At 32.5% G+C, this 27,479-nt stretch overlaps 2 protein-coding genes across 2 annotated transcripts in view; both read right to left on the minus strand.

The window, feature by feature from the left end:
• The window catches only part of LOC6051035 (protein retinal degeneration B), a 92,069-nt gene that overhangs the window by 46,604 nt on the left and 17,986 nt on the right, over positions 1-27,479 (minus strand). The window contains 1 exon segment of the mRNA XM_038249615.1: positions 8,659-8,672. The gene's annotated coding sequence lies outside the window, so the exon portion shown is untranslated.
• LOC119765537 lies at positions 12,218-13,115 on the minus strand. Its single transcript, XM_038249616.1, has 2 exons — positions 12,874-13,115; positions 12,218-12,816 (listed from the first exon to the last, which is right to left on the minus strand). The coding sequence occupies exons 1-2, from the start codon at positions 13,098-13,100 to the stop codon at positions 12,480-12,482; spliced, it is 564 nt and encodes a 187-aa protein (XP_038105544.1). The 5' UTR covers positions 13,101-13,115; the 3' UTR covers positions 12,218-12,479.

The following is a 27,479-nucleotide window of genomic DNA, read 5'->3' on the forward strand; positions in this document are numbered from 1 at the left end:
GCAATTTGTATTTTGTATTTTTGTATTTTGTTTTTGTGTTTTTGTATTTTGTATTTTTGTATTTTGTATTTTTGTATTTTGTATTTTATTTTGTATTTTTGTATTTTTGTATTTTTGTATTTTTTGTATTTTTGTATTTTATATTTTTGTATTTTGTATTTTTGTATTTTTGTATTTTTGTATTTTTGTATTTTTGTATTTTGTATTTTGTATTTTTGTATTTTGTATTTTTATTTTTGTATTTTTGTATTTTGTATTTTTATTTTGTATTTTTTGTATTTTGTATTTTGTATTTTTGTATTTTTGTATTTTTGTATTTTGTATTTTTGTATTTTTGTATTTTGTTTTTGTATTTTGTATTTTTGTATTTTTGTATTTTTGTATTTTGTATTTTTATTTTTGTATTTTGTATTTTTTATATTGTTTTTTGTATTTTTGTATTTTTGTATTTTGTATTTTTTGTATTTTTGTATTTTTGTATTTTTGTATTTTTGTATTTTTGTATTTTTGTATTTTTTGTATTTTTATTTTTGTATTTTTATTTTTGTTTTGTATTTTTGTATTTTGTATTTTTGTATTTTGTATTTTTGTATTTTTGTATTTTTGTATTTTTATTTTATATTTTATATTTTTGTATTTTTGTATTTTTGTATTTTTGTATTTTTGTATTTTTGTATTTTTATTTTGTATTTTTGTATTTTTGTATTTTTGTATTTTGTATTTTTGTATTTTGTATTTTTGTATTTTGTATTTTTATTTTTGTATTTTTGTATTTTTGTATTTTGTATTTTTATATTTTGTATTTTTGTATTTTGTATTTTTGTATTTTTATTTTTTGTATTTTTGTATTTGTATTTTTTGTATTTTTGTATTTTGTATTTTTGTATTTTTGTATTTTGTATTTTTGTGTATTTTGTATTTTTGTATTTTTGTATTTTTGTATTTTTGTATTTTGTGTATTTTTGTATTTTTGTATTTTTATTTTGTATTTTTGTATTTTGTATTTTTATTTTGTATTTTTGTATTTTGTATTTTGTATTTTGTATTTTTATTTTTATTTTTGTATTTTTTGTATTTTTGTATTTTTGTATTTTGTATTTTATATTTTTGTATTTTTGTATTTTATTTTTGTATTTTTGTATTTTTGTATTTTTGTATTTTTGTATTTTTGTATTTTTGTATTTTTGTATTTTTGTATTTTTGTATTTTTGTATTTTTGTATTTTTGTATTTTTGTATTTTTGTATTTTTTAATCAATATTTCGAGAAAAGCTAAATGAGCATCCTTCAAAATGCCACAATCCACTAAACAAAGAGTAATGTTTCCGATTTGCCCAACGACAGGAACCATAATCAGAAGTAATGAAAAGGTCAACACGTGCAACACGTGCCCAGTTACAGACTCCAGCCACCAGGTGTGCAAATGCAAACCCATTATTTTCCTTTGCCAAACACTCTCACTCGATTCAGGTGGCATCTCCGTTCCAGTTATTAGATCCAACAGTAAATGCACAATGAAACTGTTACTGAATGAAGAGCGGGGGAGCGTCCATAGATTCCGCTTCACGAGATTTTTTTTTCGAATTTTGAAAATCAATTGGAAGCCGAAACGTCGATTTACCGGAAAAGTTACGTTATTTCCGAACGACCGCAGCATCCGACCTTAACCAGAGAAAGAAGACACAGAAGTGTGTGTTCCGGTCGTTTGTTTTGATTTCGTTTAATAATGCTCCGATTTAGAGCCCGTTCGAATGCCACATGATAATGGCCCCTCTGTCGGCGGATGTTGGCAACACGCGTAGTCTCGTTTGTGGACGTCGCAATGCTGTCAATTTGGGATCAAAATTGACTGCTAAAAACCTTTTGAAAAATATTTTTTTTAAATGCTGAAAGAAACTTTTAACAATTTTGATTAGGTACAAAAAATGACAGTGGAGGAAAATTTAATAAATTTCGAATTTTTTATTTGGTTAAAGCTGTTTTTATATAATAAACTTAAAAAAAAACTTCACAGTTTTTTTCAAACAATCGTGAGCATAGTATTGCGTGCCCATTCTCGTCAATTATGGAAATTTTATGTGCTTTACTTCCACTTTTTTCTGCTAACGTGACGACCCGTAAACACTTCCTTTCGCTTTTTTTTTGCTAGCTTGTTAACAAAAGTAAATGCACGGTGGCACGCGAAGGTTACAAGTTTGACCAAGTGCCATTGTTGGCTAAACAAGCGATTACTGCTGCTGTTAAAGGGGATAGTTCGATAAAATGGTTGTATTTTTTAAAACTAACTTTTATTTGTTTTAAAATATTTGAACAATTTTTTTCTCACTCTTTGTTGAATTAAAACCACGTATAAGGGTTCATACAAATATTACGCAACACAAAACATGGCATTTTGAAACTCTCCCGTCTCTACTTTACAAAATTTCAATACTATAAATAATTTAAACAAACCTAGCTTAACACAATTATAAGTGCAATTCTCTTTTGAGAACGTTACGTTATTTATGAATGAACCCCAAATTTAACAAATAAGTTTGATTCAACGTAAGAATACTCTTATCGTTCCTATGTGAAACAATCATTTTAATGGATTGGAATTAAAACGCAAAAATAAGGTTATTCCTACTCAAATCAAAAAAATGACGTTGGACTACATATTTTTTATTTCACATTTTAAAGATACATTTTGAAACATTTTTATCTCTCGTAACAGCGTGTATGTTTTTTAATTTAGATTTTTGTTTAGTAATTTTAATTATTTAAATTAATCTTGAATAATTTTAATGAATAATAAAAAAAAAGTTCACAGATTGTTTAATTTGAACTTGTTTTGAAAGTGGCAATTTTTTATCTGAATTTGTTTTTTTCTTAGTTTCAGCCGAGTTTAGAAAGTTTTTTTTGACGTAGGACTAAGCTGATGTTAACCCTCTACAACCCAACCCCTATTAAAAATTTTAGTAGGAATAACCTTATTTTTGCGTTTTAATTTCGCTTCGATTTAAAAATTCGCCAAAAATTAATTTTTCAACCAATTTTTGATCTTTCAAAAGCATTGGAAAGAAGAACTCTTTTTTTTTTGAACCAATTTTTGATCTTTCAAAAGCATTGGAAAGAAGAACTCTTAAAATTTTAGAAAATTTATGGGTTGGAATTTTTGCTTGTGACTTTGCCAATGTTTTTAAAAATGTATTTTTTTAGGGGTCAACTTTGGCTTGTTTTTACTAACATTTTCTATATTTTAAGTAAAAAGAAGTATGCAGTAATTTTTCTAGTGTCCCAGACTATGCCTCTACGCATTTATTTACAATTTAAATGACAATGGTGAAATTGTATAGCAGAAAATGTGAAAAACATGCGAAAAATAGAAAAAGTGACTGTACAAACATGAAAAAATAAGATAGGCAAAATGTAATGATAGGAAGTGGTAGAATAGGTCAAATACTATCGAAAACAAACATAAACTAAACAAGATAAATGCAAATTAAAATGCTAAAAATGAAACAAGAAAAACATAAAACAAGAGAAGTAAAGTTTTTCGTAGAACAAAAGTTGCTCAAAATGACCTCCTAAACACGGGAAAAATAAAAATATTAGAAAAAAAAATTTGGGCAGTAGAGGGTTAATGAAGCATTTAAAAAATGTTCACAGACTGATAAATTTAAACTTTTTTTTGAAAGCAGCATTTTTTATCTGAATTTGTTATTTTCTTAATTTCAATTTTGACGTAGGACTACGCTGATTTTTAATAATGTAGATGTGACTTGTTATTTTTAAAGAATTTTTTCTTCTTTTTTATATTATGTGTTTGAAACAAACAATTGATAAGGACGTAACCCTGGACGGTAATATCCAGTTCATCGCACTTATTTTAGTAAACGATCACATTGAGTTGGATTTGTTTAAAGTCCAGGGATACGTCCTATTTAAGTTTAACCTTAGTGTTACGTTGTTTATGGACGGAGCCAAATTTTTTAGTTACGGTCATTTTGAAGAAGAAAAATTAGTTAAATGTTATACATTTTAGATTTTAGAATCAGACTTTTAATTATTTGACGTAGGATTACGCTCGATTTATTTTAAGCAAAAAAAAATATATAGGAAAATTATTAAGCAAAAAAATGTTTTTAAGTTTTTTTTTAACAAACAAAACTAACACACTCGCAGAAAGTCCCGATTCTCGTCAGCTACAGTCAATAAAAAATGGAGATTCTGGAAACTGAAAGCTGCTCGACCAAAAGTGGGAAGAAGCCTAATTGGCAAAACGGATCCTTTCCTCCTTCTCCTTCTGACAAGACACATTCCCATTTCCCCCCGATTGTGTTTGACAGTTGCTGGTGGCAAAAATCAACATACACACACACACACACAAATACATACCCAAACGAGACCTTCGAGTATGGTTGTATTATTCAAATCCAATTAAAAGAAAGTCTTCAGCACGTGAAACTTCTTGAGTTTTGGTGCCACTTTTTCTTCCTCTGCAGGACAGTAATTACATTTGCATACTGTTGATTAACCATTTCTTGAACAGACACACACACACACACACACCTGAAATTCGACGATCACCACCAATTTGTATCCTCTTGTTGCAACTTTTCACCACCCTCAAAGTCTTCCAACTATTGCACATTTCACTTTCCAAAAAAACAGTCCTAATTGCACCATTGTCTAAACAATTCGAGATCCATTCTTCTCTTTTTGTACTTCCCCACACTTCAAAAGGATTTCAGTCACTTTTTTTCACCTGCTGCTGCCACTTTTTTTCCAGTTTTTCACCCCCTCCTCAAATCCGATCCGATCCGCTGCGAGTCTCGAGTGTGACTGTGGCAAGCTGAGCGAATTTTCCGGCCCAAGTCCAACAAATTTTCTTTGATAGAGAGCGGGATACGATCTCTCTCTCTCTGTTCAGGGTTGGTTGAGGGGAACTCACGAGAATTGATTCTCTTCTTCAACAGTGAGAGCGGCAGAGAGCACATAATCAATGTTTTGGAACGTGGTTCGGCGCGGTCTGTGTGTGGATGTACAAACAGGTGGTAATTTTATGTTGGAGTAGTGAAGTGTTTGCTGGTTTTTTTTGCTTGTGAGGAAGGGAAACAATTTTAAAATTTGTGTCCCTTTGTTAAAAAGCGTAAACCTACGTCATTCTTAAGTATCACGAATATTTTTTTTGTCGCAATTTGCTTTTTTTGTAAAAGCAATTTAATGGAATTAAATACAATACGGAAAAAAATACAATACACAAATGCAATTAAAAAAAACAGAATTTTGAATGTTTTTATTTTTTAGAACCCACAGAATTTTTAAAATTTAAAAATAAAATTTATACTTTTTAAGTGTTTAGGAATAAAAAAATACATTTTTTTTGATTTTTATCATTATTTCAGGTTAATTTTCTGATTTTTTAAAATTAATAGAGCTAAAAAAAATTAGTATACCTATACTTTTTGAATATTTTTTTCGATTATTTTAATTTTTAACGCATTTTTTAACGATTGATCTTAACTATATACAACATTTCAGCAAGCTCCAAAAAATGTTTTAAAGATCTGAATAAAACGTACACATTGCTTTTTGAAGATTTGAACAATGTTGCTTGTTTTTAGAGAAACCGACAAATGTATCTGGATTATTAGGTATTTATTTTTTTCCAGACTTTTTTTAAAATCTTTAAATTTTTCAAAATTTTAAAATCAAGTTCAAAACTCGTTCAAAATTTAAAATCTCAAAAAATCAAAACACTTAAAATTTTCCAAAAACAATAGTTTTTTTAATTCAAATTAAAAAAAATCAAAGTTTTTAAAAACTTTAAACTTAAAAAAAACAAAATTTTCACCAAATTTCTAAATTTTCAAAAAATTTCAAATTAAAAAAAAAATCTTATTTAAAAAAAATCAAATTAAAAACAAAACAAAAAAATGGATACATTTTATTTTTTCAAATTTTGAAATGTTTTGATTTAGATTAATTAACACTTATCCATCCATCCATCCATCGAAATAAAAATTTAAAAAAATCTAATATTTTGAAAAATTCAAAATTCTTAAAAATAAAAAAAACTTGAAAAATAAAAAAAAATTCTAAAAATAAAAATTAAAAATAAAAATTCTAAAAATAGAAAAAAAAATATCTTTTTGACACAAAAAAAAAGTTTTGTAACAATTTGATCAATAAAATAAAAGTTTTTATTTGAATTCAAAAATAAAACGAATCTTATAATTATTATTTTTTAAATATTTTTTTTTATTTTATAATTTGTTGAAACTGATAATTTTTTTTTAATTATTAAGGCTGGTACAAATTTTATTTAAAGTTTTTGTCAACCCCCCTTCAAAGTTGGCCCGAAAAATCTGGGGACAAACAATATTTTTTTCAAAAAACATCTAAACTTCATTGGAAATTTAAGTTCAATCAGCTGAAATGGATTTGAAATGCATTCACCTGAGTTTAAAATCCTTTTAAGTATGTTTGGGTTGATTTAAACATCTGCTAAATTTTTGAAAATTTTCTATGTTGTTTTGTTTTGCTAATTTTTTTGCTTTCGTCAAATCTTACTAATGATTGCAAAACATCTGATCTTGTGTAAAATGCATTTTGAAACACTATTTGCATTGAAATGTTGAGACTACGGCTTGTCATTCCAATTTTTATATGTTTAAATTTTCAGATTTATTTTAATGATTTTTTTGAGAAACCTGTTTTATTATTTTTAATTTTGTCACCATTATTATTTTTTTCAGACTATTTTCACAATTTTTAAATTTTTAAAATTTAAGATTATCTAAAATATTTAAAAATTCAAATCAAAACTCTTTTACAATTTTGAATCACAAAAATTCCAAGAAATTAAAAAAAATTAAAAAAAATAAAAAAAAAAATTTAAAAAAATTCAAAATACCTAAAAATTCCGAAATTTTAAGGTTATTATACCTTAAAAATTAGGTAAAACGTTTCAAGTTTTTTTAAATTTTAGATTTTTTTTTGATAATCGAGCCTGAACTGCACTAAACTTCTTATAAAATGGATATTTTTTTTCAAATCTTTGGAAAAATATTTGGATTAAGATTGTTTAGGATTCAGATCCTTCAAACTTATTTTTTTTTATTTTTAAAAATATATTATTTTTTAAATTCAAAACTTTTTTTCGTAGAATCGCGATAACTCGTGGAGGTTACAAGGAAACCCCTTATGTTTATATAACATAATTTTTGTAATTGTCTGCTCTACAACTTTGTAGAACATTGTTATACTCTAAAAAATAACCCTGCAAACTTAGAAAAAACACAAAATTTTAAAATGAAAATTTTTGTTCTAAATGAAAAAATGACCCCAAAGTATATTAAATTTCCCATAAAGTGACATGTTCCAAAAATATTTACAGTTGAGTAACGGAAAATCGCAGAGTTTTTAAAACTATTTTAGTGTTTTTTCGATGAAAAATAAGTTTTTTCGGAATTCTGAGTATGTCATCAAATCAGACATCTAATTTTACATAAAAGTCCCTTTGACACCAAATTTCTATCTCATCACCGTTTCAGGCTGTAAATTATTGATTGTCGTACCGCCCCTCCGTCACGAGATATCAAAAAACGGATCTCGGATTCGTAATCAGGGACAAAAGTTACCCCTTAGGACAAAGTTTCACGCAAATCGAAGAGGGGTCGGGGCAACTTTTCCCGATTTCTTGTGAGTTGGTAGGGAACCCATTATTTTTTTAAATCTGGTTTTTTTTTTTAATTTTATGATTGTTCAAATGTTCAGAATTTTCCATTTCAAATATTTGGAAACTTAAACATTAAAATTTTTGAAGAATTTAAAATTTCCATAACTTATTGTTGTAAAATTTTTAAAGCTTGATTTTTTTGAAAATATTTTTTAAATATTTATTTTTAATTTAAGAAATAAAAAAATCCACTTAATTTATGGATGGCCCAAAATCGGATTATCCAGTCAACACTGTATTTATATATATATAGCGATTCCACGTCAAACCAGCATAATCCCGATCAGAAGTGGTCCGATTTTGCTAAAAAAACAGATTTTTTTTTCTCTAAAAAATCGTATCTCCGAAGCGGATGAACCAATTTTTCGTTTCAAACAAAATATGAACAGTTCAGTTTTGAATGAAAAATACTAAGACGTTTAAAAAAAATGGTTGAATACAGAAGAGATTCTACAATTAAGTGTAAAACGTGTTTCAATGTTAAATTTATTATTTTTTATAATATTTTTTTTTAGAATCATATTAAATTTGTCTAATCTTATCTAACATAGTTGCAGCCATGCTTTGATTACGCCTTAAGCACTATTCTAGTCGCTATATTAATTATTGCAGTGCATAAAAAAAACACGCGAAAATGTATTGCAAAAATTTGAAGCGGCTAGCCCCACTGCGCTGTGTTTCCCGCAGAGAGGATTCTGCGAACGGATCACGTTCCACAGAATCTACAGGGAAGGTAGGATGCGTGGACATACCGTACCAAACGCTTCGATTCAAAAAATTCGGTACGGGGTTCTTACAGTTTCACCGTCTACATATTGTTTCATTACTTCCAGACATTTCACATCCACCTGATAATGAAACTGTTTACTTTGACAGTGTTAACACTGAGGCTTTCGAATGGGGTTGAAAATTGCGGGGTGTAGACAGGATACTTACGACTTGGAAATTATCTGAAATGACAAAAATAAGAGAGAGAGAAATGGTTTAGTAATTTGTTCGCAAAATTGTCAAAGTTAATCATTTCCAACATTTCAGCTGTCAACCATCAGAAAAGAAATTACTTTTTCCCCCTCCTCGCACTCACTCCAAAAAGTGCCCCTTTCACTTTCCTGTCCATCAAAAAACAGCAGGAAACCGCCGCAAAAAAAAACACATTTTCCAAAAAAAAAGAGAGAGAGAGAGAGCGCGCCCAAAATCTCGCTCGTGAGTTTCTCGATTGACGTCATCAACGCTCCTGCCCCCCTTCTCACTCCTTCTTTATTTTCGGGTGGTTTTATTTATTATTTCGCTTCGTTCCACTTTTCCTCTCACGTGTGTGTTGTGGGGGCCCACCCCCGAAGCCAGCAGACTAAAAGTTGGGGTTCGGGAGAAGCGGTTTCGAGTTGAGGGAAGTGAAGGAATTTGGGCAAAATTTGGAAAAAAAAGTGGAATTTACAACAAAAATTGTTTCATTAGTAAGCAAATTTTTAACTTTTAGTTAACTCACAATTTCCACAGAGCGGAAAAGTTTCGAAAATATTAAAATTTAATTTGATTTAAAATTTTAATTTTTTGCCTTAACATATGAAAACATCATGAAAAAAAAAGATTTTTTTTTTTTCGCATGAAGCGAAATTTTATTAAAATTGCTGCAAGATTTGAAATTTTATAAATGGGAATGCAACTTAACAAATTTAAGCATTATCAAAATAATACGATTTTTTTTTGCTGAAAATTATAGAATTTCAAGACATTTTTGAGTCGTTTGTGAAAATTGAGGCATTTTATGAATAATTGAGTATATATTCTATGAAAATTTCAAAACTAATAGAAAATTGGAGACTTTTCAAAAGTAATGTACTGAAGGAAAATTGTAGTATTTTACACTGAACATTTGAATGTACTGAAAATCCAATCAAAATACACTATCGCAATTTATTTTTTTATTTTATGAAAAAAGCAAAATTGGGTTTTCCATGAAAATTTTAGTATTTTATGGTAATTTTATTATTTAATTTGAATAAAGCTTTATTAAAATAATTAAAGCATGTTTCGAAAATTCAAGTATTTTTTTAAATTTTAGAGTTTATAGAATTTTGAGAACTTTTATAATTTTGGTATGAACTATCATATTAATAGTTCATAAAAAGCTATAAGTGTTCCAAAATTCTATAAACTCTAAAATTTAGAAAAATACTTGAATTTTCGAAATAAAAAAATGAAATAAAAAAAAACAATGAAACTAAAAAAATATATAATTTAAAATTTCACAATTATTGTTAACATAATTTTATCTCGTAGATTTTTATTACTTTAAAAAAAATGAATTTAAAAAAAATGATGATCAATTGTTTTTACAAATTTAAAATTTTAGCAATTTTATTTTTTTAGTTTCTTTGATTTTTTAAAACTTTATTTTTATTTACATAAATCGAAAGTATCACGAATCGTTTAGTTTGCCACAATTTGACAAAGCAATTTCATAAAATAAATGAAATACCATACAATACACAAATGCAATAGAAAAAATCGGAAATCAGAATTTTTCTAGAGTTTTTTATTTTGAATATGAATTGAAATTTTTATTGTGTTTCATATTTCAACATTTTAGTTTTTTACTCTAATATTTTTTTCATTAAATTTTTTTAAAATAATGGAATTATAAAATTCTAGACTTTTAGAATTTTGTTTAGAATTTTTAGATTTTTTTTACATACATTTCTCTTGAACTGTATACAACAATTTTGCACAGATCTACACAAAACTTACAAATTGCTTTTAGAAGATTTGAATAATGTTGTTTCGTTCTAGAGAAACTGACAAATTTATCAGTATAATCTTTATTATTTATTAGTTATTATTATTGTATTCGAACTTTTTTGAAATATATTTTTTCAAAATGTAAAATCTCAAAAATTTCAAAAAATTCAATAAAAATCCAAATTTTGAAAATAATTTAAGTGTTTTATAGAAATTTTAATATTTAATATGCTAGAAGCTATATTATAGTAATAAAATAATGTTTCGAAAATTCGAGTTTTTTTAAAAATATAGTATTTCATAAAAGTTATGTTTTTTTTCTAAATTAAAATATATATTTTCAGCTAAAATCCTTATTTGAGAACTTCTCGAATTAATAAAAAAAAAATTATTGAAAATTTAATCAAGAAAGTTTCAACATTTTTAGTTTTTTTTTAGTATTTTTTAAAAATTTATAAAAATATATCAAAAAAAAAAAATGAAAATTTTAAAAATCTAGAAAATGAGAGTATTCTACCAAACTTTGAACTTTTTTACACTGCAAATTTTAATTGATTTTAATTAAATTAATAGAAAAGAATGGATGAAATATTGCATCAGTGTCGGCGAAGCAACAAACCTAACTTTTTTTTTAAATTAATTATTAAAAATACACAAGCTTTCCTTAAATCATTGTCAGCTTCAGGAAATTTTCTAAAATTATAGTTTTTTTTTTAATTTGAGTATTTTTAGAAATTCTAGCATTTTGAAAAATCAAGTTTTTTATGCTAAATTAAATGTAGAGAAAAATTTCAGTATTTTATGAATGTCCTATTTTTTGCATTATAAACTTATCTTTTATAATTTCAGGAAAATTGTTGTGTTTTACATTTAAAAAAACCTCTGATTTGCTTTGTTTCAAAGTTGTTAAGACAATGTATCCTGTCAAAATTTTAATGTTTTATAAAAGTTTGAGAATCAAAACAAAATTAGGTATTTCCAAATTTATAAAAATTTCTAAATTTTAGTTTTTTTTATGAAAATTTCAAGGTTCAGGTAAATTTCAGTATTTTATGAATGACCTATTTTTTGCATTATAAATGTTTTTTTTTATTTCAGGAATAATGCAGTTTTTTTCATCGAAAACACTGATTTTATTTTATTTAAGTTTGGAATCAAAACAAAAATAATTATTTTTGGAAATTCTCAAATTTAGAAAAAAATAGCGTACATCAAAATTTCAAAATTTTAGAAAATTTAATTTTATGAAAAGTTGAAAATTTTAGTATTTTACACCGAACGTTGTTGAGACGAGATATTTGTCGGAATTTTCGTAACTTAAGGTTTTTTTTTTGTTAAAAATTTGAGGGTGTTTTGGAAACATTTAAATTTCTGTAATTTTTATATTTCACAAAAAAAAGAGAAAAATGTGTAAATTTTATAATAACTCAGTTTTGAGCTTTGATTTGCAGAAGGATTTTTTTTCTATCCCAATTTCCTCCCATTTCAGAGCGTCCTTGGGCCCATGTTAGGGGAGGGTGGTCCGTACACGCTTACCAGGGGAACTCAAATTTGAGTGGATCCAAGCAAAACGGCGCAAACCGTAGTCATACAAATTTGACATCGAGTACCCGAACTTAATTTTAACATGGTGAAGCCGATGTCAAATTTGACATGCGCTGGGTACCGGAAAAATCCTCCAGGAAAGCAGAAAAACGGTTCCGGGGGATGGATAGGAGTTCGGAATGATAGCAAAAAGAAAATTGTCGTTCTGGGCTAGTTTTTTGATGATTTTACTTAAATTTTATTTTATTAAATTATGGTTTAATTATTCATATCAATTTCAGCACTAGCGAGTGACACTTGCGGGTGGTTCGGAAGATTTGGCCATCTCCACGATCCTGGGCGATGACGGCGTCGAGGATTTGAACTTAACATTTCGGATGGTTCCCCACAGAGTGGTCCTTCGCGCGTGGCCCACTAGAAGCCTTGTTTGATGGAGTCTTTGACGGCGCCGAGCAGGGTTTTTTTTTGTCCACTCAGCGTTTGGGCTGGAGTTGCTTTTGGAGAGGTCTTTCCATGGCGGGGAAGACATACTTTGTTTGTCTCCGCCAGGGTTCTTCTGAAGGTCTTCCTGACCCTGGCGCCGCCTCAATGGCAAAACTCAGATCGTTGCGGAACTCGGGGGAGCGTGCACTTTCCAGCAGCTCCTCTTCGGCTTCGACAGCCGAGATCGAGCCGAATCTGAGACGGCGTTCCGCCGAAGAGGCAGTGGACATTTTCGAGCCAGTTAGATGAAGCAGTTTGAGAGCCGGCGGCGTGACTAGCGGTGTGGAGCTGGCCGAAGTAAGGCCAATGGGATGAAGTGGACAGTATCTGGGGAACGAGAGTTTAAGTGGGCTTTGAAAGAATTAAACTGCAAATGAATGTTACCTTTGTCCACGAACAACCATCGCCAGCCGATGTACCGGGGATGCGGACAGGTCAGTTCCAAAACTGGTTCCCAAGGTGGGTTCAACAGACTTTCTGGACGCTTCCGTACTGAAAGATTCAAAGTTTAAATTTTGACTCAATTTATGGATTAATTTAATTTTGACCCAATTTATGGATAAAGCCATTGACTCCCGCTGCTTTTGGGTTCGGACGACCTTGAAGTTCATGTACGCCTAGATATGTCACGCCTCACAGGTTGGAGTTTTGCTTGATGGCCTTGAAGTAGCACGCGAAAATGCCCCGGGTGAGCTGCTCATTGTTGTTAAAAAGATGGTTCTGTGAATGGTCGAGTTTCACGGAGCAACGGACGAGGTGACGGCGGTTTTCGAAGTTTTTCTCGGCGCTTATGTCCACGTCTATGAAGTTCCGCTAGCTGGGAATTTGGAGAGATCGTACCGTAGAAGCATCGCTAAGGGGTTTTCAGACAGTTTGAACAATCCGCTCTTGCGATAGAGCACGGCGAACATAAGCCACGGACGGAAGTCGCTGTCAATCTGCGAAGAGCCGTTGAGCAAGCGATCCCCCCACATCGGCTTGATCGTTTCCTGCCGGGGTAGCGGCAAATCGTGCAGTGGGACTCCGGCGCACGTTCACGCAGTTTTCACTGCCGGAGAATCGTGAGATGTCGAAAAGTGGCAGTCCGGCGCCAAGTGGATCACGGTCAAAGTCCGGGTCGCCGGCGAAGTCTCCCGGGAGTCATCATTCGCGGTCTCGGTCGAGGAAGTCGGGATCTCGGACATCGCAGTTGCAGGTTTCCGGGTAGAGGTCACGATCGGGGAACAAAACGCCGATACGGAGTCGGTCCGGTTCGGCGGAATCGCAGCCGGAGAATGGAGGGAACGGGACGAGTTGGACGATCTGGAGGATGAGCAGAAGGATAAGGAAGGAGGAAGCGACCGGAGCGATCGCGCAGTCGGAGCAGGTCGCGGTCCAGGAGTCGGGGAAGTGATCGCGCTCGTCGGATAATGAACGTGAAGAAGGGTTGGCACGTTTGGAAGAGCCGAAGGAGCCCGAACCTGAGCCGGAGACAATTCCGGAGGCCACAATCGACGTGGAAATCCCTCGTATCGTTACGGATTTGGGTCGCGATCTGGACTTTGTCAAACTACCCAATTTCTTGTCCGTCGAGACGCGGATACGTAAGTGGACGAAATCGACGAAGAGGAAACGCTCGGCGAGAAAGGTCGTCAGCGCGTGAAACTGAAGGTGGGCAACACGATCCGCTGGAGGAACAATATCGACGACGAAGGGAACGGTGTACGCGAGACGAATGCCCACCTCGTCCGATAGTCCCACGGAAGCATGACTCGACGACACTCTCGCTGCCACCGGATCGGCCACTTTGATATCGTTGTCGGAGTATATGTTAGGCAGGTGCATCACGCAGTCCAGGTAGAGTTCGTCGGTGCCGATAACCACGTGCTCACCTGATTCTTCCAGCCGAGTCGAGAGTAATGGGTAAGAATTGCTGACCTTGCGCAGGCCGTCCAACATTTGCGGGATTTCCGACCGGTTGTCCTGTTCCACGGCGATTTTGATGATGGACTGGATGTTGAACATAAACGGCCGGAAGATAAACACGTTCTCGTTCATGTTGACATCGGTGATGGTCGAGGTACTATGATTGATTACCTCGATGAGAACCCAATTCCCGGCGGGGACGCTGTTCAACTCGACCTTGGAACGCACCTCGTAAATCCACGACTTTCAACCCGACTTTCAGCATACGGGAACCTTTCTGCTCCACGAGCGAGTAGTTCTCACCCAGCACTCGAACCTCCAGTCGGGTGTGCAACTTCCCGCTCATATTCCACGCCAAGGCCAGTTTTTCCGCCAGCGTCGTGTCCACATCCCCGACGACTTGCGACAACAGCTTCTCGTCCGAAAAGTTTACGTGCCCCAGCATATCAAACACATTTATCTTTACGTCCGGCAGCACCGACGTGGTCGGCGTCGTCCTAATAACTAACGTCCCACTCCTGCTCCGTAGACACACGTCTGCTTGATTCCGCTTGCCAGGTCCTGAAACTGCGGGTGCGTTTGCCGCACCAAACAGTCCACAAATGTCGTCTGTCGTGGTGCAAGTGCCCAATCAATACCGTTAGGCTTCTTGCGCTTGCAGATGGTGTCGGAGGTAAACTTTTGCAGCGCGGGGAGCAGCTCCACTAAGGCCCTGTTGGTGGAGCTCTCGTGCAGCAGGAAGCGCAGAATCTCCGGCATTAGCTGGACAAGATTGACCAGCACGTTCCGCAGCGTCAACAAGAAGCCCTTCGCAAGAGCTCCCGCCTGACCAACGACTTGTTCCTCAACAGCACGCGGCTCGGAAGTCAGCCTTCGGTTCCTGTCCCCATTTATCTTCACCCCATCCGGATGGCCTCCCGCCGGGTCCTCTCAACCGAGGTCGTAAAATCCGTTTCCCCACCACTCCACTCCGAAAGCCAACGGAACTAATGCGGGTGATAGTTCCACACTGCCGGTTCTGGTACCAGTTAAACCAGTTAAATGAATAAATCAAAAGAATCGTCGGAATGACCTAACAAACTATTTTTCAAGTAGTCAACCTACCGGAAGTGATTATGCCCGCACCAAAGATCAACTACTCCGCCGCCCATTATCGTCGTCCCGCGGAACAACGGCAGAAACTCGTGGCAAAAATCCGACGATGTGACCACGCCGAGTCTACTCGCAGCAAAGTTTGTCCATCAATTAGCAACTTAACCTGAACATAAATACGGTTATTTATTTAAATATTTTTAAAATATGTTTTTAAGCAAACTTACCAAAGCAACTTCTCCGTCAAACGCTAAGTCCCAAACTGTCACTTTCAAGATTTCGGTAAAGTCACCAAGCAAAATGAAGTTCGGTTCAGTGATCTCAAATTTGCTGATCAAAATCAAAACAAACTCATCTCAAAATTGACATCGCTGAACCGAACTTCATTTTGATTGAACGAACTTAAAATTTGAGTTCCCCCAGTAAGCGTGTACACACCCCCTAACCATGGATCCAAGGGCAATAGCTTAGCGGAGGGAAGGGGGATTTGCGTCATAAGGGCTGATAAGAGGGCTTGTCCCAAGCCCTCCTCCCTCACATTTCACATTTTGGTAACGCAGAGCTGTCAAAATAGAAGATACATTCCAGAACTTGGACCGATTCTCTCTTGCTGAAGACTCTTGCTCTCTCTCTCTCTGGAACGATTGAGGAAAATGAGAGCGATTATGTGAAAAAGAGAAATTTTATGACTATTTTTGTTTTTATTTGAACTGAGAAAGGGAAACAGCGTGGCCAATGTTGTCAAGTGGCACTCACGAGAGTGGTGAGAACTCTCAGTTGAGAGTGAAATGATATTTTTGTTTTTTTTTTTTGTGGTTACATTAATAGTAATGTTCATAAATGTTAGGTGAAAATTTCTTAAGTTCACAAAAAATTTCAGAAATGGTAAAAAGAGAAAATACCTACAGTGGAAACAAAAAGAAAAAAATACGAAAAATCCAATCAACCGCAAGGTTCAACAAAAAAAAATCCAGCAGCAGTAAAGCCATAAAGTTTATCGCTGCGTCGCATGCAAAGTTGCCAAATCCTAAAATAATCCCCAAAAGTCCATCACGACGGTTTGTCGTGTCGATTTCCCCCCCTCTACATCACATGCGAAGCATCAGCTGAGCAATCAATTCGACAGTTTGGCATAAAGTTGGTCCAATCAACGATGAAATCACTTTCACCTCGAATCTCCCTCACTGGTTAGAACACTGAGAAAAAAAAATTAGTCCCAACAAATAATTTGTTAGAAACAACTACAAAATTAGCTAACTCAACTAAAAAATCAGCAATTATTTTTTATCTTGAAACCATTTTTAAGTGCAACTCACCATAACTTTCCAAAAATATCCCAAATTGAAGTTTTTGATTTGATGAGTTGGTCCCCCCAGGCGTTCAGGCAGTTAACATTTTACTACTTGGTTTGGCTTGACATGGCTTGGTCATCGTGGCAGTGTGTGGGCCATTAGTGTAATTAGAGAGAGAGAGAGAGAGTGCATCCTTGTTGGGTTCGTTCCAGTTCTAGGCTTGACCTGGGGTATTTATTAATTTCGCAAATGACCACCTCCCAAGCAGGGCTGGTTTGACATTTGACCGATTTGCAGCGTGATGAATATTTAGTGAAGTGTGTTGCATCATCGGTTTCCTCGTGATTTGATTGGAATTTTTATAATGTTTATTGGAAAAATTTATGCTCCACAAAAAAATCATAATATTTAAGACTCAAAACTCTAATTTAGTTAAAAAATACATACTTGCAAACATTGGCATCCTTTCAAACCCTATTGCCAAAAATAAAAATTCATTTTTTTACAATTGATATTTTGAAGAAAAAAAATATTTCTGTTAAAACTTTAGTATTCTTATCTGAAAACTCAAATGTAACAGAAATCCATACACAGCTTTGCGTCTCTTGGTATTAAAATTTTAGTATGCTAAAAAGATGGTATTTTTTAAACAAAAATTAATTTTCATCCATAAAAATCCTAACTTGGTGAAAATACATATAAAAGTCGTTTTTTAAAACCCTAATCGCCAAATTAAAATTATTTTTTCAAACACGAAATAAAAAATTACAGTATTTTGTGAAATCTTGATTATTTCTAATTTAAAACTCAAATGTAGCGAAAATCCATAGAAAAAATTTGGCGTCGTTCGGTACCCCCAAAAAAAAATTTTTATGGTAAAAATTGTTTTCTTTAGAGCAGTTCTCTACGGAATCGGTCTTTTTTCTTTAATTTTAATTTTTGTATTTTTTAATCCGGCTGAAACTTTTTTGGTGCCTTCGGTATGCCCAAAGAAGCCATTTTGCATCATTAGTTTGTCCATATAATTTTCCATACAAATTTGGCAGCTGTCCATACAAAAATGATATGTGAAAATTCAAAAATCTGTATCTTTTGAAGGAATTTTGATCGATTTGGTGTCTTCGGCAAAGTTGTAGGTATGGATATGGACTACACTGAAAAAATTGATACACGGTAAAAAAATTTGGTGATTTTTAATTTAACTTTTTGTCACTAAAACTTGATTTGCAAAAAAACACTATTTTATTTTTTCATTTTTGATATGTTTTAGAGGACATAAAATGCCAACTTTTCAGAAATTTCCAGAATGGGCAAAAAATCTTTGACCGAGTTATGATTTTTTGAATCAATACAGATTTTTAAAAAAAATCGAAATATTGGTCGCAAAAATTTTTCAACTTCATTTTTCGATGTAAAATCGAATTTGCAATCAAAAAGTACTTTAGTGAAATTTTGATAAAGTGTACCGTTTTTAAGTTATAGCCATTTTTAAGTAACTTTTTTGAAAATAGTCGCAGTTTTCATTTTTAAAAATAGTGCCCATGTTTGCCCACTTTTGGAAAAAATATTTTTGGAAAGTTGAGAAAATTCTCTATATTTTGCTTTTCGGACTTTGTTGATACGACCCTTAGTTGCTGAGATATTGCCATGCAAATGTTAAAAACAGGAAAATTGATGTTTTCTAAGTCTCACCCAAACAACCCACCATTTTCTAATGTCGATATCTCAGCAACTATAGGTCCGATTTTCAATGTTAATATATGAAACATTCGTGAAATTTTCCGATCTTTTCGAAAAAAATACTTTCAAAAATTTTAAATCAAGTCTAACATTTCAAATGGGCGTAATATTGAATGTTTGGCCTGTTTGAAATGTTAGTCTTGATTTTGAATTTTGAAAGTATTTTCGAAAAGATCGGAAAATTTCACAAATGTTCATATATTAACATTGTGAATCGGACCTATAGTTGCTGAGATATCGACATTAGAAAATAGTGGGTTTGGGTGAACAAAACATCAATTTTCATGTTTTAACCTGCATGGCAATATCTCAGCAAAGTCGTATCAACAAAGTCGAAGAAGCAAAATATAGAGAATTTTCAGCTTTCAAATATTTTTTCAATAGTGAGCAAACATGGGCACTATTTTAAAAATGAAAACTGCGACTATTTTCAAAAGTTACCTAAAAAGGTTATAACGAAAATGGTGCACTTTTCAAAAATTCACTAAAGTACTGATTGCAAATTTTTACATCGGAAAATAAAGTTGAAAAATTTTGCGACTAATATTTCGATTTTTGAAAAATCTGTATTGATTCAAAAATCATAACTCGGTCAAAGATTTTGCCCATTCTGGAAATTTCTGAAAAGTTGGCATTTTATGTCCTCTAAAACATATCAAAATGAAAAAATTAAAATAGTGTTTTTGCAAATCAAGTTTTAGTGACAAAAAGTTAAATTAAAAGTCACCAAATTTTTTATCGTGTATCAATTTTTTCAGTGTAGTCCATATTCATACCTACAACTGCCGAAGACACAAATCGATCAAAAAAAAATACAGATTTTTAATTTTCACGTATCATTTTGTATGGACAGCTGCCAAATTTGTATGGAAAATTATATGGACAAACTAATGATGCAAAATGGCTTCTTTGGGCATACCGAAGGCACCAAAAAAGTTTCAGCCGGATTAAAAAATACAAAAAAAATCGAATGACCGAAATCTCAGAGAATTGCTCTTTATTAAAAAGAACAATGGAATGAAAATACAAAGAAAATTTGCCATGTTTTGATACGAATTTGCAAACTATGAAAATTTAAGATTTTTCATACAAAAACTAAAGTAGCAAAAGTCCATACAAAATTCACGTAATTTGATACCCACATTAAAATTAAGAAAATTCCTATTAAAAAAAATTACAAACTTGAAAAACTCGCACTTTTGCACCTCTTTTGCAATTCGACGAAAATTTTGAATATTGAATTATGTTTGATTGTTCTTTGAATTTTATTGCTTATTTTTAAATTATCGTCATTTTTTTTTTGTTTTTCTTGAATCGGATTTTGTGTTGTTCTTAGAGTTTTCTTCGGAATTTCAATTATATTTTTTCTTTTAATTTCATTTGATTTTTTTAATTTTCTTTGCGTTTCGTTTAAAAAAATTGAAAATATTTTCTTAACATTTTTTTGTAAATTTTTCTCTATTTTGTTTTATGAAATTTTCTTTGACTTTTTTTCATTTTTCGTTGAACATTCCATTAAGTATTCTTAATTTTATTTTTTTGAGATTTCTAAAAAAAAAATCTGTGAGTTTTCTTGGATTTTTTTCTCGATTTTTTTTGGGTTTTTCTTGAATATTTCTTCTAGTTTTATTATTTTCATTAATTTCTTAAATTTTCTATTATTTTTCATATTTTTTTGAGTTTCTAAATTTTGAATTTGATATTTTTGCACTGTTCTATGACTTTTCTTCTAAATCACTATATTGTTTTCTTTTAATTTTATTTGATATTTTAGTTGATTTTTCTTTGACATTTCCTAAAAAAAACTTAAAGAAAAAACGAAGGAAAATGTTTTCTTAACACTTTTTTTTTAATTTTTACAAATAGTTTTGTGTTTAGATTTCTTTTATTTTTTTTTCTTGATTTTCCTTTGAATTTTCTATGAATTTGCTTGATTTTTTTTTGGCATCGTTCTTTAAGTTTTTGTTTAGTTTTTATTTGTTAAACTTTTTCGTTGGATTTATTTTTATTATTCGTTGAACATTCCATTAAGTATTCTTAATTTTATTTTGTTAAGTTTTCTAAAAAAAATCTCTGAGTTTTCTTCGATTTTTTTTCTCGATATTTTCTGAGTTTTTCTTGAATATTTCTTCTGGTTCATTTTTTAATTTCATTAATTTCTTAAATTTTCTATTATTATTCACATTTTTTTGAGTTTCTAAATTTTTAATTTGATGTTTTTGCACTGTACTATGACTTTTCTTCTAAATTACTATATTGTTTTCTTTTAATTTTATTTGATATTTTAGTTGATTTTTCTTTGACATTTCCTAAAAAAATAAAAAATAAAAACGAAGGAAAAATGGTTTCTTAACACTGTTTTTTTCAATTATTACATTTATTGTTTTTCCAGATTTCTATTAATTTTTTTCTTGATTTTCCTTTGAATTTTTTATGAATTTGCTTGATTTTTTTGTCATCGTTCTTTAAGTTTTTGTTTAGTTTATTTTTTTCCTAATTTGTTTAATTTTTTTGTTGAATTTATTTTTATTATTCTTTGAGTATATTTTTTTTTAATTATTCTTAATTTTTTCTTTGAAAAAAATCTCTGAGTTTTCTAAGATTTTTTTCGAGTTTTTATGGATTTTCCTTGAATACCGTCATCAGGGGTGCCATTGGGTCTGGGGGGTTAAATTGGGTCATAAAAATTTCAACAGTTTTGAATGACCCAATGTCACCCCTGATGGCGGTTTTTCTTTTAGCTTTTCTATTGAAAGTTTACTAATGTATTATATTTTCTTTGCATTTTGATATTTTTTGAGCTTCTTTATTTTTAATTTTCATATTTTTCACTATTCTATGAGTTTTCTTCGAAATTCGTATATTTTCTTCCTCTAATTTTATTTTTGGTAATTTTGTTTTCAGTTTTCTTAAAAAAAAAAAACAAAAACAAAAAAAAATGTTTTCCGAACTATTTTTTTTCATTATTCTATGTTCTTTTTTTTTTAGATTTCTTTGAAAATTCTTGATTTTGTTTTGAAATTTCTATTCATTTTACTTGAATGTTTTGTTAATCGTTCTTTGAGTTTCATTCTTGAGTTTTCTTTAAGTTTTCTTAATTTTTGAAACTCTTTGACTTTTTTATTATTCTTTGAGTATTTTTCAATGAATATTCTTAAGTTTTTCTTTGATTTTTTTCAATCTCTTAGTTTTCTTGGATTTATTTTCTGAGTTTTTCTTGAATATTTATTTGTCCTTTTCTATTAAACTTTTATTGATTTTTTAAAAAAAAATTTCATCTTTTATTTTTTTTTTTAGTTTTTTTATTTGATATTTTTGACTGTTCTTTGAGTTTTATTTTTTCATTTTTTATTTGAAAATTATTTTTAAATTGATCTTTAGTTTTCTAATTTTTTCTTCGATTTTTCTCCAACAACACTTTGAAACTCTATTGAGTTCACTTCACGTTTTTTTTAGTATTTTTTGTTTTTTTTTAAATGATTTTTATTTTTCTTTGAAATTTCTAATTTTTTATTTAATTTTTCAAGCATTATTCGATTTGACTTTTTCTTACAATGTTTTAGATTTTGGTTCAAGATTTCCTTCAGTTTAAAAAAAAATATTTTCTTTTATTTATTTTTTGAATTTTAACACATTTTGAACAAACTGAACTTTTAATTTGAAATTTTTTCAAACTTTTCTTTGATTTAAAAAATCACAGGATTTTTTTAAAAATAAATTGTTCAAATTTTCTTCAATAAGTTTTTACTTTTTTTTTCAAATTCATCTTATTTTTATTTGAGGTTTTTTCATTCATTTTCATAAGTTTATCTATGATTTTTCTTTGAATGTACATTGATTTTTTTAATAAATTATAGATTTTCATATTTTTTAAATAATTTATTGGTGAAAAATATATTTTTTTGAAAGAAAATTCAATCTACGCGTGAATTTGTCAATCGATTTTGATAATGTTGTTGGTAATGTCGAAAGCCACACTTTAAGAAAATTTAAGTAAACCGTTTCAAACAAAAAAAAAGCTCATTTAAAAAAATGGAAATTTATTAGATGGCAAAAAAGGAAAAGCTGGTCACAATTTTGTTGGCAGTGTTTCCCATTTTAAAATAATAAGTTACTTCTCGATGGATATTTGAATAAATATAAGGATTTCACATTTACTTTAACTAATGAAAATAAATTAATTTAAAAAAAGAACAAATAAATTCATACTTTCCAAAACCCGTTAAGATCAAAATCTGCTCTTTCAATCTTCATGTTTAAATTTAATGCTCCCATAAGCGATTCCATTAAATTTATGGCCTTTGCTGCATCTCCACAGCCTGCTACGGCTGATTTTAGAGCTTCCTTGTTTCATTATGACCCACTTCCTCTTACCGTGTACGATGCTGCTCCCGATAACGATCAAACAAATGCATTTTGCTGTTTTCACATCGTCACACACACGCGCTTCCTTTATGTTGTGACGCCAGCATCGGCCCACGGCCTGCTTTGCTTTGTTCGCCCAACTGACAGACTACTGATAAACCTAATTCACACCATCAAATGGCTCGCACACACATACACAGCCACTTTGGAAAATTGCTTCAACGAAGGAAAATCTGCGTTTTTTCCTTCTCAAATTTCTTGTTTTTCCTCCATTTTCGCAAAACAAAAACAAAGCCCGCTTAAGCGCACGTCACACGCGAGCTAATTTCGACCCCCCGAAATTGACATTTCACACGCCGCAATATCTCTGTCTGTCTGGCTTTTGTTCCAAAACTTTGCACAGAGCTCGGAAGGAAAAAAAAACATCCAAATTCCGCACTCCCTGGACTTTTGCGAACTTTCCCGGAAAACAGCCTCACTGGAACTGACGCGCGCGAGCGGAGAGCGGACCACAGCCAACTTGGACCAGGACCGATGCCCGATTTCACCTTTGACATTTCGAAGGGCGCATGCTCCCCCGGAATATCTCTGCTGGAGGTGGAGGAGGAGGAACACACCGGAGATCCTGCTGGATATTCTCGACTCCTCAGACGTATTCAAATCTCAAATCGAGTACGGTTGGAGCCCGGTCGAACGACACATAAAGTGAACGCAAAACAGTGACAGATGTCACTTTTGACATAACGATAGCCAAAACAAACAGTACAGTTGAGGCGCGCTGATTTGAAAACTCTCGAAACGCTGTCAAATCAATGGGGTCTTACTGTAGAGGTTTTTTTAAGGAGAAAAGAAGCGCAACAAGAGGTGTACAAAATAATATTACGACGAGTGTTGGGGATAAAGTTTTTCCATCATTTTTGGTCCCGAAAAAGCTGAGCTAAACATCGCAAAAAAAAATGAGAGTGAGGGAGAAGAAGTGAGAGAATGAGGCCGGTGAGGAGGATGAGTCGAAGGGTAATGTTTATGTTTGTTTTCTCTATTTTGAGGGTGGGCTTGTTTTTGTTTGTTTCGGCGCTAACAAGCGTAACAACAAACTTTGGTTGATAAAATTCGGAGGCAATTTTGTGACAGTAGTGTGGATTGAAGGTCACCGAAGAAGAAGAAAGGGTTGTTTTGTTTTTATATTTTTGAACGATTTTTATTTGGTTTGATGATCAAAAAAATCTAAAATTCACCTCGAAATTGAATTTTATTTAAAAATAATTTTAGGTTTCAGTTGTCGGAAAAACCATCCAGTCAAAGCAATTTTAGCCTTTTCCCAGAATCCTGTGCAATCAATTTCAATCCAGAATCCAATCGCAGCAATCCATGAAACTGATGACGTCAGAGCAAGTTGAGTTCTGACGGAACCTGGATTTTGTTTTTATTTATTTGGAGGAAACTCCCACGGGCACAACCGGCGCTCGACAGGTGAAAGCTCACACAGTGTACGTCACAAAAGTTCGGCAAATGAGCCTTAAAGCGAACCCTAAGCCTTATTTTGTACTTTCCAAATATTATAAGAAAGCAAAGGTTTTGAAAAATACTTGATTAATTCTTATGCCCCGTGGTGTTTACGTTGTTTTGGCGGTTATGTGGTAGTAGAATCAGCTAATTGCATTGCTAGCAACAATTCCTCACACTGGAAATAATCAAAATTGTAAAAATTACGGTCGTAGCGATTGTTCCTCTTGCCCCACCATCCCCTACATTGCTCGGTAGCCGGACAAAAAAGCTTGGTGTCAGTTTTTTTTTTATTGTCTTTCATATGTTTTTAGCTGGGTGATGAATAGAGAGAATGCGTAACGTGATTTTCGAATGATCCCACTTTGTTTACATCTACAAAGTAGGAGGCTGTTCAAGCACAAGCATGACTTTTTTCTTACTGGTAAATCAACTGTTTTATAATCAGTAGTATGTGTTTTATTTTGTCTAGTTTTTTTTTGTATTTTTTTTGCTGAAAAATTGTGTGTTGTCAAGTTTTAATCTGTTTGAAGAGGCTTTTTTACGGGTGGCAAAGAACTGCGGCGAGAGTGTCATTCTGCAAAGTCATGGATAAATTCCTTGGCTGATTTTGGAATCCTGCAGCTCTTCTTGGTCCAGGGAAAAAACTTCGCTAATTCTAGCGAAGCTGATCCAACAAACAGTGAAGATTTTCACTAAACCAGTAGGTTTTCAAATTGAATCAAACAATAAAAACAGTTTCTGGATGGATACAAACGCATCGACTTCAAAAACAACATCCATTCATAAATATGAAAAATGAAGATCCCGCCTTCAACTTTTTAAAGATTTTTCTTAACTTCAACTCCAGGTCCTTTAAAGCCACACAATTGTCGCTCTCGCAAAAAAACACACACACAATTTTTAATGATTGATAACAATACTCTCTACTTTTGGCGAACAGTAAATTGGTTCCACTTTGACAGTTCAAAATTGAGGCCGTTTTGCGGACCACTATTCAGCACCCAGGTTTTTAGGACCTTTAAAAAAAAGGACTCGGAAATTCTTCAAGGTGTCGCGAGTCAAATTTGATAAGCAACTTTAAAAAAAAAAATTTAGCAGCCCATTTCGGAACCATCCAAATAAGATAAGGGGTGTTCGGATTAAAAAGACGACCAACTTTTTGAGCGATTTGCAAGCACAAGTTTATTTTTTTTTGTTTTAATTCAATTTCTTCAGTTTTGTGTAACTTACATAATTATGGAAAAGAAGAAACATCTAGCAATCGAAATTGCTATTGGGATAATATGTTTTTACTCCTCCATGTTAGCTATGATCCAATCCATATAATAAGGAATCATGATATAATAAAATGGCCCAGTTCTACGGATAGACAACAGTGCGAACTGTACAAATCGATTGCCATTGTATTCGACGATATTTCCAAGAGGTGTCCCCGGGAAGTTGTAATCCTTTTCTTTTGAACACATCATTGAACTAAAGTTGGTTTTCGGATGTATTATTATTCGCTCGGCGCATTCGGTGATGTTAACAAGTGACACCTTTGTTTTCTGTAAAACATTTGTTTCATTCTTTCCAATATTCATTATGTTCCAACCTGTGAACATGTATTGTTCAAACTTTTTTTGTCTCAGATCTTCAGTTACTGGCAAGCAAATTGGTTGTATGTGATCTAAAATAAATGAATAAAATCAAATCAAACATTTTGTAGTCACTGCTCTCTTTCAACAAAAAAAAACCTACCTCTACACGCAAACCAAATCCGGTGAACGTTGAATGCTCAATCGCCGCTGCCCATCCGATGTTCACAATGTTGAACATCAGATGTTCAAAGCGTTACAAAATTCACCAATACTACTACAATCTGAATCATACGATAAAGCTTTTTGTCTTAGTGTGCGTCATTTTTGCACATCGTACTGTCAAAAGAAGAAATTCTTCTTCCTACTTTTTAAAATAGCCAGCCGCCTGTTCTTCTTTTTGAACCAGCTTGACGTTTCTCTTACTTAGCGCTGTCCGTTTTTTTTGCCCGTCTGTCATAGTCGGGTTTTACGGAGATCCGCGGGTGCTCGCGGGCTGTGCTTGGCCAACAGCGGTTCCGATTGCCCGGTTATATGGTTCGTTAGTGAGTCGCCAAGTTGTGAAATTTAAAGTGCTTGAAATATGCAGGTAGGTCACGACAAAGATTTCGGGCCACATAGGCTGGAAGTGGCAGAACGAGCTAGTGAAAGTCCGTGTGTTTTTCTTTGGGAAAATTGTTTTTTGACTCAACACCTAAAAATTGCCTCCTTTTTCTTTTTTTCAACCGCGCAACAGAACGAATTTGAAAACCGCCTGCTCGGAGTGAAGGTTTCCGATAGCACCGTGGGATGCGCTTTTAACCGTAGGTTGCGAAACAAGAGCGGCCACCTCACGTTACGTACCACGTACCGGAAAAGCACCTTATGCTGACGCACATAGCCGTCCGGAAGCACCAGAACCGGCTGAAACATCCGGTCATTGATGTGGACATATTCCTGTAGATTTCTGCCTCGAAGAACAAAAAATGTGAGTGTCCTTTTAAGATCTTGTAATTTGTTAAAAATAACGTCTTGCTTCTCAACAGCCCAAATACATTTCGCACCGAGCGGACCCGTTTCACCTGGTATGGCCACTATAGACCGCTTCAAGGAAGGCCTGGTGGTGGGTATTGAGTACGTGATAAAGCTGAAGGCGCCGGACCGGCGCGAACCGAGCCACCACTGCGTGCTGTCCGACAAGAAGGGCGACCCGCATACGATTGCGGTGGCCAGTACAATCTACATCCACCGGAGCATGTTTTTGGTAAGAAAGGAAAGCTTTTTTTGCGATTCTCCGAATCACTTGGTCTTTATCCCCGCAGTAAAAGTACTACCTTAGAGTGATCAACGAGTCGGCGCCGACGTGATCGCTCGCTCCATTCAAACGGCGGAAGAAGCGCTCGAGTATCACCACGACCGGATGACGCCAGAAGTTCACGAGTGAACCATTACAATGGCAACCTGACCGTGCACCTACAGAAGGTGTTGCCGAGCGCACTGGGCTCAAGATTGCGGAGGAGATCAACAAGAAACA

The sequence above is a fragment of the Culex quinquefasciatus genome, chromosome 1 (assembly GCF_015732765.1).
Source record: "Culex quinquefasciatus strain JHB chromosome 1, VPISU_Cqui_1.0_pri_paternal, whole genome shotgun sequence".
Taxonomy (NCBI): Eukaryota; Metazoa; Arthropoda; class Insecta; order Diptera; family Culicidae; genus Culex; species Culex quinquefasciatus.